The sequence below is a fragment of the Pezoporus occidentalis genome, unplaced genomic scaffold (assembly GCF_034315485.1).
Source record: "Pezoporus occidentalis ecotype Australia unplaced genomic scaffold, CSIRO_AGI_Poc_V1 ctg226, whole genome shotgun sequence".
In the NCBI taxonomy this organism is placed as follows: Eukaryota; Metazoa; Chordata; class Aves; order Psittaciformes; family Psittacidae; genus Pezoporus; species Pezoporus occidentalis.
Genome location: NW_026914138.1, coordinates 974,169 through 986,431, shown reverse-complemented (window position 1 = coordinate 986,431; position 12,263 = coordinate 974,169). Strand labels below are relative to the sequence as shown.

General features: G+C 43.0%; 1 protein-coding gene and 1 long non-coding RNA gene across 5 annotated transcripts in view; one reads left to right on the top strand and one right to left on the bottom strand.

Annotated features, from left to right (window-relative positions):
- The window catches only part of LOC134164828 (uncharacterized), a 67,605-nt gene extending 64,755 nt beyond the window's left edge, over positions 1 to 2,850 (top strand). The window contains exon 3 of the long non-coding RNA XR_009965282.1: positions 1,940 to 2,850. This is a non-coding gene — a long non-coding RNA (uncharacterized LOC134164828). The remainder of the gene's footprint in view (positions 1 to 1,939) is intronic.
- Positions 1 to 12,263, bottom strand: part of UNC5D (unc-5 netrin receptor D) — a 133,173-nt gene that overhangs the window by 6,073 nt on the left and 114,837 nt on the right. For all 4 annotated transcript variants that reach the window (XM_062621005.1, XM_062621004.1, XM_062621006.1 and 1 more), the window contains 5 exons: positions 10,197 to 10,574; positions 8,748 to 8,832; positions 6,195 to 6,363; positions 4,384 to 4,611; positions 1,364 to 1,513 (listed from right to left, as the gene is read on the bottom strand). In XM_062621005.1, the coding sequence (XP_062476989.1) occupies positions 1,364 to 1,513; positions 4,384 to 4,611; positions 6,195 to 6,363; positions 8,748 to 8,832; positions 10,197 to 10,574 (1,010 nt within the window). The remainder of the gene's footprint in view (positions 1 to 1,363; positions 1,514 to 4,383; positions 4,612 to 6,194; positions 6,364 to 8,747; positions 8,833 to 10,196; positions 10,575 to 12,263) is intronic.

Here is a 12,263-nt window from a genome sequence, read left to right as displayed (position 1 = left end):
TCAGGCAGGATGCCAGGCACTTGGCATCTGCTCCAACAGGATGGCCAGGACAAACAAAGGCACTTAGTATAGGCTGGAGAAATCCTGACTCCCACCTGCCATTAACTGCTTTTACCAGTTTTATTCATCTGCTCAAGCCCTGCAGCAGGATCTTTACTTATCTGAGAAATCATTAACACACATCTTCCCTCACTGTACCATCTGATCACCGTTTCATTTGGGGGATCCAATAGACAGTTATGGAACAGGCTCTTTTCAGCTGTTCTTGACAACCAGAACAGCCAGCTCCTACATCAAGCTTTAAAAAGAAGTGTGGTATGTAGGAGAGAAAACAAGCATACACGGGAAGAAACTCCACATGGAGAAAAGAGATTCTTCTATATATCAAAAGGCTGGAACCAAATCAGAGCTGTCAAAAGAAATGGGCCACTGCACAGGGAGGGAAATACAAACCAGTGTAAGCAGTTCTGTAGTTTCTGTTAGAAACAACCATTCTATTTCTCATCTCTCCCCAGTCACCTGAACTCTACTCAGTTATCACATGTAAATACCTGGCTCCAGTATCTGAGTCAGCCTGTGTGTGAGCAGAGGTTTTGCACATGCTGCTTTCAACCCTCAGTGGCTGCTGAGAGAACAGGCCCTGCACTGAGCACAGTCATCTGGGCATCCTCTGCCTGTCCTAGAGCCGTTCTGGAGAACATGGTAGCACATTTAAAACCACTTTTTTGCCAAGACAGTGGATGATATAGAGCTGTCTGTCTCTGTGCTGCTGGGAAAAGGGAGATGAGTCTAACGGAGTTCTGTGTTTTAACAGACTAACCCACTTTATGTGCCAGCACATCACTTGTCATTTTCAGGAACCATCTACTTAGAAATTGTTATTTTGTTTTGATTTTTCGTTTCCTGTTTTCAACAGCCTCTTTCATTGATGCAGTACAGAAAAAATATGCTCTCAGTTTTAATTCTTAGCATACATGTGCCGCTCTTTGAACTCACATTTAACTGTTCAATTTGAATGTTCCTTTCAGCCATATATTCATAGTTATCTTGAAGTTAGACTGACAACGATATCAAAACCATCCTGAGTGATAAATTTAACAAGAACATAGGCCTTCCATCGGAGGTGATTGAAATGAGAGGAAGTACAAGCTTGCATGTTTGTGAAGTGAGAAACACTTAAAGCATTCTGTTGTACATGAAATCTGTGTTTGTCAAAATCTGAAGGCGATGCTTTCTTGTTGCACACTCAAGAGATTAAACCCACTCCTTGCAAAAGCGGAAGGGAACATCATCTTATTTGGGTCATGTCAAAATTCTGACTCCCTCTGAACTTCAAATGTGAGTAGAGAAAATGGACACGTACCTGACATGCAGTAAATGGTTTAATCCTCCAAAGGAACGGAGGGATATCGAGGACGGATATCTGCAGACTGAAGGTATTCCCTTTGAAATGCAAAAGTTTGGGTTCCTCCAGTAATTGTCCTCCTTGGAGTTTTTCATCTGAAACCACTTCCTGCAATGGCAGAGGAGGAAGGAATTTTTTTTCAGGATTAGGAACAAATACCAAATCTAATGAAAATTCATCTTTATGAAAGGGGCCTCATTCACCTACAGCCATAGGGGTACATGCGGGATTTTCTCTTGGGGCAGCTGATGGACACTGGCATTTCACCACTGGAGTCAGAAGGATGGTCAGCAGTGCCAGTTCTATGTCCCTGTGTGCAATGAAGCACCCGTGACACTGAACTGTCTTGTTGGCTGCCTCAGCATCACTACCCAAGAACGTCATGCTTGGAGAGCAGAACCTGAGAAGGAAACTCAGGGTATTGCAGTGCATTGGTGGCTGTTGTCATGTTTAGGGGTTTCAGGCCAAAGTTAGCCAGCTTTTTTATTGAAAGTTACTCATGTTTGACTGTTATTATTTTATTGCATCCCGCAGGATCCCTACTACAAAGGAGAAGTTTGCCAGCAGTTTTGTTACCGGAGAGCTCTCTAACATCAACGTGGAAGGGGAAACAAGACTACGACAGCCCATTTCCAGGTAAAGCTGTTTCCCTCCAAAGAGGAAAAGGAAAACTGGTTAAACCGCGACAACGCTGTAATTAGTCCATTTTCTATTCTGGAGTAACCCAACTGTCCATGGTGCTTTAATTAAGCTTTGGGATAAAAAACCCCTACGGGTTTTGTGTAGTGTTCCTTAAACCTGACAAAAGAAGCTCAGTAAGGTGTTTACTCAATGGGCTAAAAGGAAGCATGAGAACCTCAGGCATGCCTGGTGAGTGGTCTACTCAGTTACAGATTAAATCAGCAGCAGTTTTGGTGGGACAGTGCTCTCAGGACTTTGGAGAGCACTGAAAGGCCTACAGCAAGTATACGTGAGAGACAAAATGTTCACGTTCGTTTCTCCTTGCTTGGACGTTTTCATAGTAACTGGACAAGACCCTGAGTGATGCTGCAAGGGCTGACTCTGAGCAGGGATTTGCGCTACAGCCCTCTAGAGGTCTGCTCCAACCTCAGCTTTTATAGACCTGTGAATTTAAAACCGAACAGTAAAAAGTCACCCCTGCCTGTACTTGCACCGTGTTTATTCCTGTAGTGTTCAGCAAGGACACCAGTGAGGGAGGGAAGCTTGCAGAAATCTTTACAAATCAGCTAGTGAGCACTCTTCCAAAATGACCAAAATACGGTTTATGCACATAGAGTATACAAAATCTGGGTACATCCATGAGGTTTGGTGCTCCTCAGTAGCAAAGGGACTGTTAGAAGAGCTACTGGAATCACTGCGACCTTCTGAAAATATAATGACTGCTGGAGCTTTGTGAAACTATAATAGTGGATTTCCATTATAGCCCAATTTACAGGCATTCAGCTCGGTTTAACTCCTGGTGGCTGGGTTTATAGGAAGGAAGGAATAAGGAGACTTTAGGTTTTAATTTCCAGCTGCAAAGGGCGTTTATTATTTCATCACTGTTCCTCAGAATTCCCTGAATGTGTTGGAATTCTTTTTTTAATGTCCTGTAGTTCTATAAATACTGCTCCACCTTTACTAATGCATGTGGTCCTGAACTCCATGAACATCGGCAACAGACAAAGGATTTGGTAAGCCAAGAGGTTACCAACACACTAGGAATTACATAAAGGACAAAGTTGTCTCTTGGAGAAGTGTTCACACAGGGACAAAGTGAAAAATCACCTGGTATTTTAGCCAGACCAAACGTGGTATTCCCAACTTGGATTTTTAAGCCAAAAGAAATGGGTATTTTCCACATTCACCACTTACTTCACATTTACACCAGACGAAGTGTTGCTTGTGTTTAAGGGAAGTATAATTTAATAAATACACACTTGTCTCATTATGTACAAACACCCTGTTCTGATTTCTGTGAATGTGGCAATCTGGTAATTATTCTTCTAACAATTTTCTACAGGCTCCTCCAGCAAAACACGAGTAGCCCACGAGTTGTGTGTTACAAAGGGTATAATTACAAAGCTATTGTAAGGCTTTAACAATGCTTTCAGTGGCTTTGCTTTTATTAGAGGCACACAGACATTAGTGCTTGCTCCATTAAGATTCATGTTTCTATTCTGTATGATAGGAAGGGGAAGCAGAAATTCATCTGTCACAACTGTCTTCATTTCAGGTCCCAAAAGAAAACCATTTTGTTAAAGCTTCTGAGTTTCCTAAGGCTGCAAAAGCCAGTGAATGGCATTGTTTTATCCTGGAACACCAGGCAGAAATATCTTGTTAGTTTTCATTGCCACTCGGGGATTGTTTTGTGGGGTTTTGTGTTGTGTTTTGGGCTTTTTTTTAAAGGGGAAACACACAATTGTAATTGAATTTTTGTTTAAAAGATGGGGGGGAATCTCTTTCTTCTTGCTCAAATTTTAAACAGGAGAGGAAATCCTGTACTGACTAATGAGAGTGTAAAGGTGATAAATACTATACAGGATGTGGTAAAGACTTACAATGTCTTCGTGTAGTGCAGGAGCACTCAGCTTCAGATGCAAGTCAGCTCTGCCTGGGCCACACAGAGCCAAGGCACTGAGCCCAACCTAACCCTCTGCTTATCAGCTGTAGCTTTGTGCTGTGTGACCCATGGCTACGTGGCTTCTGGTTACTCTGGAATGGGGACAAAGTGGGGTTCCCTCTACCTGCCCAACAATGAAAGGACTGTGGCTGTCCTGCAGCTCTTGCAGCATAAATCCACAAGTCAGACAACAGTGCAGAGAAATTAAGGGACTTACTCCAAATCATGCAGCAGTGGCATAAAAAAGTACAGTATTCCCATCCGTTTGAGCCCAGGGACTGTCCCCAGGAATCAAGGAATGTTAATACTCTATGGAAGACAAATAAAAGCAAGTTAGTAAAGGGAAACCGTTTACCTGAAACGCACAAGGTGTGTTATCCATGCAATACACTCTCAGATTGTAATCCAGAGAATTGCAAGACAGGCAGCCAAAAACGGCGACTTTCAGCTGTCGAACGGCACAGTCAGAGATCGGTTCTCCAATAAGAGCATAAGTTCCAAAGCTGTTTAAGAGAATGTGACAGGCATAAGGATCCAACAGGCAGTAGCAAGAAGTAGTTTCCTCTTCCACAGACATCACTTCCTGCAAAATGAAATTCAGGTTTAAAAATAAAGTATAATAATAAAACCAATAGGCCTTGACAACAGGAGTCACAACATTATTTAGTTTCACTCAACTAGAACATAAAGCATTTCTGAGGGCCAGTCTGCAAACTCTCTACTCGTGTTAACCTCAGGGAAAGGGAGAAGGTGAGTAAATACTCCCAGCTTAGCCCTGAGTCAGCATTAGGATTTATGGCAATGCTCTGTGCAGAACTCAGTGTGTACAGCAGCTAATAATAATGATGATGTGTAAGCAATTTTAGCATCTTTTTTCAAGTGCTCTTGACTTGCTAATTTTTCCCCTAATGTCAATAAGCAAACCTTGAATTTGGTTTGCTTACTGGTATTTGGTATTTACTTGGTATTTGACTTCCTTTCAGAGCATGCATTACAGTTATGTTATTTGTATCTAAAAACTACTCTTGATTCTGCATTACGACATCATTAGATGAGCTTTTGCGTGGTTTGCAGCCTGGTGTTCTGCTCCTTATTCATTCCAGGGTGTTTGTAACCAACACAATGGAGCTGACTAAGTACTGAATGCATTTAAAGTAGGAAACCTAAGCTGAACTTGCAGTGGTTTAAATGGGAGCAGCAAACATCATAGTGCTTTATCCTCTTCCTTCTCTGAAGTGAGTTATGGTACCTGGGACTGTGTTAACTACTGTTTTCCCCCTTACACTGCAAAGAACCAGGCAGGTCCATCAGCAGCAGTGCACTAAAATCTGATCAACTATGGATTTGTGTCTCATTACTGAGTTCTGGGGTTCCACTGTGTACAGTGAACACTTCATAGCTGGGAAATTCAGCACCTTTCTGTCCTGTGTGGATTTTTGTAATGGTGAACAACAGTCTGTTTCATGCTTTAGCTGTCCCTTCAGGAATATTATTAGTAGGCTGCCCTTGCAAATGATGCAGGAGGATGCAGCAGTGATGGAGACTGCTGCTCAGCACGCAGTTTCAAAGTATGCAGGTGGACAGACCCAAATGATCAGATGCCCATGTCACAAATGCCCAAAGCTTAATTTCCCAGTAAATCCGGACTAGAAAATACATGTTCAACTAAAAAAGCAAAATATTTCATTGCATGTACACTAATCCTTCAAAGGTTGTGAGCACAGCGTGGTCACTGAATGCCCATTAAAATGACATGTAGAGAGACGAGATTTTTAACCTTCTAGGTTAAAAAGAAATGAGATGTATACGAAGTGTGTATTTTTAACCAGTTCCATAACTTTATGTCATGATAAATTCCTGGATATAATGATCTGTTGTGTCATGGGGCTCTGTGGGAGCTGTGATCTATCAAAACAATAGACTGGTTGACTGGCTCCACTATTAAGCGATCTGAGAAACCAGACTGTCTCCTGTCATACGGGATAGCCCATTAAGTGTTCTGCACATCTGAGTGCAATGGCTGAAACCAGTTTAGCTGCTGCTTAACAATATGCAAAATCTCCCTCTTTTTTAAGTTGTCTGTTTCTGTCACATAACCTGTGCCTGTAGGAGCGACCCTGCGTCCACCATTAGCACCTTTTAAGAGTGAGGGAGGTCTGAACTTACCTCCCATTTTCCTTGCTGTGTGCGTTTCTTCAGGTGAATGTTCCAGTGCTCCGAATTGACCTGTGCGCAGTGCGGTATGGTCAGGGCAAAGGGGGTGCTGACAGCCACCTCTGAGGGCCCGCACGTGACTTCTGGCCCTAGAAGAACATCCGTGCCCTCTGGCTCTAGGCTTGGGGGGGAGAAGGACAATAACGTCTGTCAGGCAATTTTAATAAGGAGAACTGAACAGAACTGCAAAGTTTAAAGGATTTTAGTTAAACCCCTAAGTCCCTCCCTCATCTGTTACATCTAAGGATAAGAATCCAATTACTGTGCTAATTCTCATGTAGAAGCAGTAGCTGGAGATGAAACAGAACCATTAGGCCACATCTAACTCAGATTGTTGGCTGGTCACTTTAGGATTCTGGTCTTTAAAAATCACATTTCAATTTGCTGAAACCAAATCCACCACTCAAATTGCTGTGTGCAAGTCAGCCCTGCTTTATGCACCAGCTGGTAGTATTACCATCTAATTCTGCCTTCAAAGCCTGTCATCAACAATATTTTCACAGTAGTGAAGATAAAACAAATTATGGTTTAAAAACACAGTCTGATGCATTCTCCAGATTGAGCGTGATCTCCCTGCTTTGCAAACACATTCCTATCCTGCAGCAAGAACAAGCTCGGTGCAACCTACAGCAGCTGGGAGGGATGGGACTGCTCTGCTGAAACCTTGAGCTCTGGAAGTAGATTTGTGCACATGGGCTCCACCACAGCACATGGAGTGCCCATCACCACGATTAAGTCTGGGGATTCATCTCATCCAACTATAATCACCTGTGGTTGGTCACATTAACTGCTTGCTAAGTTAGAAAGATGAAGTATCCCACAAGAAGCATTTCTTTTCTTTCATTCCAATCTAAATTCAACCCCATCCCACATTAAATGTGTTTCTGTACCCCTTACACTAAATACCTGTGCAGAACCAGTGACAAACTGGGTGACGTGCACACATTAAACCAAGCAACTGAAGCATCTCGCCCTGTTGGTTTTGGGTTAAAAACAAAGTAAATGGTGTTTCCAAGATAAAAATAAGGACAATAACCTCAACCAAGATATAAATAAGATACAATATTAAAATCAAGCTTGAAATAAGGGAAAAAACCCTCCCTAAAAATCAGGATATAATACCCCTGTCACATCTCAAGCTAACAACAACTTTACCCTTCAGAGCTTTACAATAGCAACAGAGCAACAGCCAAACCCCTCCCCTGCCTGAGCGCTCCGTGGCTATCACATTAAAACCCGGGTGACCCAAACCACCTTGGATAACAGCTCTAAGTGAATGTAGCTCTCATGTAGGCACACTTAGGTGTTGGCCTGCTCTTAAATCAATCAGATTCCAATCCTGCAAATTGACTTTGCACATCTCTCACCTCACCTTGGGATAGCATCCGCACTCTAACTGCAGTAGCAGGAGCTTAGAAGTGCACTTAACCCCCACCACTCTTGCTAAAGACTTGAACAGTTCTAACAAACTCTGTACTATAGACTACACGTGCAAGTATTTATGAGGTGAAGACTGGAGTGAGAACAAGAGCCCCAACAGAGCATCTCGGCAGCAGCCCCACTGCCTTTACAGATGCCCAAGATCTGTTGACCTGATCCCTGAATGAGTACTCAGAGCAAAGAGTTGAAGCAGAATGCTACCTGCTTCTGTTTGTATCTAGGAATAACAAACAGTTTTTCACAACTCCTGCATTGCTGGGGAAACACAGAACCCCATCACTTAACCTCAACCGCTGCTACCCTTTACCAGTGGTATTTGATTGCCTTAAAATAAACCCCTACAGCAGTTACCCTAAATCACCTCCTTACAGCTTATTTAAGAACTCATCATTTCTTAAATATCAAATACAAAGACAAACGTCTCCAAATTAGAAACCCTCGAGCCAACTTTTATACATCTTTATTTTTCCCTAAGTTCGGGAAAGTGCCAGGGCCGCTCTGTCACCACTGACTCCACAGGCAGCATCAGCAGCAGGGTGCGTGAGTGACCGATGATGGGCCAGGCTGAAAGGAGCTATTTAATCCCTTTAAAGGATCCTTCCCCTTGTAGAACATATTGGACAAACATATGGGAGTTCTGGGAATTATTTAATGCCAAATGAACTGAAATTGGTTAATTAGATGAACTCTCACACTTGTTGCAAGTAGCAAGAGTCATCTCTGTGTAATAAGTGACATGGCATTAAGACTCTCATGCAGTTCTGAGCCATTTATTAGGCAAGGCAGGAAAAGGAAACATTACCAAATGCCAGCATTTAATATACCCAATTCCATGCTGGAATACTGTGAAGGTTAACTGGAGAAGCAAGGAAGTGAAGAGGAAACTATGACAAGTATCCTCCTTTCTTTTTCTCTGGATGCAGTGAATTTCAGGGAAGAATTTAGTATTTGCCTTTCAGTATTTACTCTCCCAATGGGAGTAATCATGAGCATCTGCACCAGAGACCTGATGGTGGAACAAGGGGGTGTGTGTGCATGTGTGTGATATTTTTATGTCCTTCTTACCTGGATTCCTTTTGAGTGATGGCAAGGTAGATTTCCCATGAACTCTCCTCGGGAATTGCTCCATGTGGTATCAGCAAACTGACTCCTACAAAAGAGCAAAGCCAGAGCTTACCTTTGGGAAAGGCTCTGGAGGTAAAGAGCAGTGCACAGCTGGCCTCTGATTTACAACACTTACAAAGGCCAACTGCAGCAGCAGAGGAATGCTCCTCTGAAACAGTGGTTCTGCTACAACATTGTACCAGATGAAAGGAAAATGCATGATTAATAGGAACCACATAGTTATTAATATTTAACTGTTTTAGAGCCTGGAATTATCTAGAATCATATAGACCCTCATGCCTAAAAACTTCTTGCTCCAACAGAGCTCTTAAACAGGTGAATTCCCTTTGTTCTGTGTCCCTGAGTGACACTGGATTCACACTGGATTCGCATTCCCTTTGTTCTGTGTCCCTGAGTGACACCGGATGTGGCTGAAGGCTGCTCTGCATCCTCAGGTACAGGCAGACATCTTTGTCTACTTCACCACTTAGAAAGGGAATAATCTGTGGAAACAAAAGCTGCCATCAGCTGTTTCCTTAAGGCTGAAACAGCTGATGCAAGGGTATCCAACATAAGGAATTTCATTCAGCATAATATGAACATGATGATGTAGTGCAACATACTGCAGGGCCAGGATTTTTAACATCCTTGATCTGATTCTAATTTGGTGCCGTATGTTTTCAGCTAATTTAACAACTTCTTTAGTCTGAAGTTCATCCCACGGAACTCTGAAGTCACAAAACAAACTCTCCTTCTTAATGCAAATTGAGCAGCTCCGCTGCGATGTACCGGTGCACAGCCCAGTCCTGAACTGCAGCTGACTTCGAAGTGCCCCACCCTGGGAATCTGTCTTGCTCTTAGGCTAAAAGCAAGAGAAACCCAGAAAGCCAGGGGCAAATGCTAACGAAAGGCACGCTGGAGTCCTCTCGGGGAGAGGAAGCTGATCCCCAGGGATGGCTGTTTGTTATATGCTGCAGCCTTCAGTCACATAATGGAGTCTGACAATGTTAACACAGTCAGATGTTGATGCTATAGGTTCTGCTTTGAATATGACCCCATTATATAAGATGCTGATCCAGTATCGATCTCCTTCCTGGGGAGCCCTTCTTTTGGATCAGGATCCAAGTAAGCAACGGCTTTGATTAATATGACTTTCATGCTGAAAACATCAAGAGAGGCAGTAATTTATAACAGTTCAAATAGGCATAATGCCTCTTTTACTACTCATCACAAGCTTTCTTCTGATCAGTCATCTCCTGTGTGGGCAACATGCTCTACTTCCCAAAATTTGCATTAAGAGAGCCCCTTTTTCTTTCCTTTCTTTTATCTACTTATAGAACGCTCCATCAGGCAGAGTAAGTTTGATCTAAAATTATTCTATATGCTTTTCATGAGAAAGGATCAACCCACCTGTGTTTGGAACCACTAGACGGCCTCCCAGGTGTCCAAAAATGGCAGTTGTCTTCAGCTCACTTGTGGTTGAAATAGAAGACAGGTTCTGAATGTACGTAGCCTTGTTTCTAGCCTGTATTGTACCAAAAGCTCTGTTATTCCCATGAGGAAAAGTCCCAGAATGCGCCTTTCCATGGTACTCGGCTCTCTCTGTCACCCCTAAGGACACCATGAATGAACTCTGAACTTTGACTTTGATGTCTGACAGCGGGTTGAACAGTGAAGACTCTGTCATCAGCTCCTTGTCTATGGGGTCCTGCAGGCAGATGGGCCCGCTGTATGTTCTGCTCACCGTCAGGTCGGGCTGCATGGATGAGTTCAAAAGCAGGGAATTACCTGGGAGGAACCAGACCCGGAGTTAGTGTCAAGGTGGTAGAGAGAAATCTCAATCAAAGACTTGCTCTTCCTTCCTGATACCCTCAGAGCTCAAAAAAAATCACATAAGCTGATGTTAAAGAACGGATAAAATGGTGCCACAGATCTAACAAGTCCTCTGACCACTGTGTCTGCATCACTTGAGGCAGCTCCAGAGTGCAGGAATCCAAAAGGAATTCCCCCTTTGTCTGGGATTCAGGTTTGTGTGAATGCCTGTTTGCTCTCCGTCTACCTGCAGACCTTTACTGTGAATGCCAACTTCATGTGTGAGGGGAAGTGGGTTGACGAGGAAGTGGGACAAGAGTAATGTATGAAGAAAACACCAGAGTTACTCATTTAGGAGCACTTTAGCTCAGAAAACCCTCTGAAAAAAGAGAAGGAAAGGATAGATTTGAGGTCTGAAGTTTTTGGCTGGTTTGGTCCTTTTTTGTTAAGGTTTTTTTTGTGTTTTTTTTTGTTTTTAGTAAGGGGCTGCAGGTTGGGTTGCTAACATTAGAAATACATTTCTGCAGAGACTAGAATGTGGATCACACTGGTGTGTTGTCCATATGTCAGGAATGTGGTCCCTTTTCTCAGCAAATGCTGAGAACTGGCCTTTTTCCAGCTGAACTGTTTAGTTCACAAATGCTCTTCTTTAAACCCCCCCCAAGACAGAGAGCCCAGAGTACCTGGCACTGAACTAATCACATCCTGGCATATGAGCAACTGCCGCAGTCAGGTATTTTAGAGCATCCAGAACGAATGTCTTTGAAGCATTAAGTCAAACAAACAATTCCCCAGACTCAAAACCAGGCTTTAAAAGGAAAAAGTCACTATTTGAGACAGTCACTGGGAATTACATGACTCTAATTAAAGGCTTGAGGTTTTAAATGAGCGAGTAAACATCCTTCAAACATCCTTGTCTCCCTTTATCCAGTCTCTTGCAGTACGTGCCTGGTGGGGAACGTCTCCCAGAAAGTAAAGCAAGTGTAAAGACGACAGACCCCCCCCAAACTGTGCAACATCTTCCCAAAGAGAGGAGAGACACGGGGACGTTTCACCCCCCAACTAGCATACCCACAGTAAGGCAGGTCTCTGTGATAGAATGTCAGCACAAAATTAAAGAAACACACTCTTGGGAAGTGATCACCACATGTATTCCTCCCCTTCCTTTCTGTCCAAAGGCAATAACATCCCAGAGAACACCTGAGAGCTGCTTTTAGTGAAAATAAGGATTTCTGCCACGTTGGGTTGTGTTGGTGGCTTTCCTGAGTTTGTTTTCCACATCAGTACGTGTTTATTCCCCACAGAATGTGGACATCTGCATGTTAACAGCAGCTCATAAAATACTTGAAGTTGGGTTTCTTGAATGAACAGTAAAAACTTGTCACTTCTAATAGATTAAAGGAAATAGAAGTTCTGTAATAGAACAGCAAGGAACTGCAGACATGCTTCCTGGGGTTGTTTTGATTTGTTTGGGCTTTTGCTAAGTCACAAATGTCCTTGTAAAAGCTGGTGACAGTATTTCTAAAGCACTTAAGAGCCTGGTCAAGAAAGATTATGCACTTGTCCGTGTTACCATGACAGACAGCAGACAGTAAGAGACAGCTCTAAGCACCAGATCCCATTCCTTGTACCGCACCTGCTCAGCAATAAGCCGCCCTCCCACCA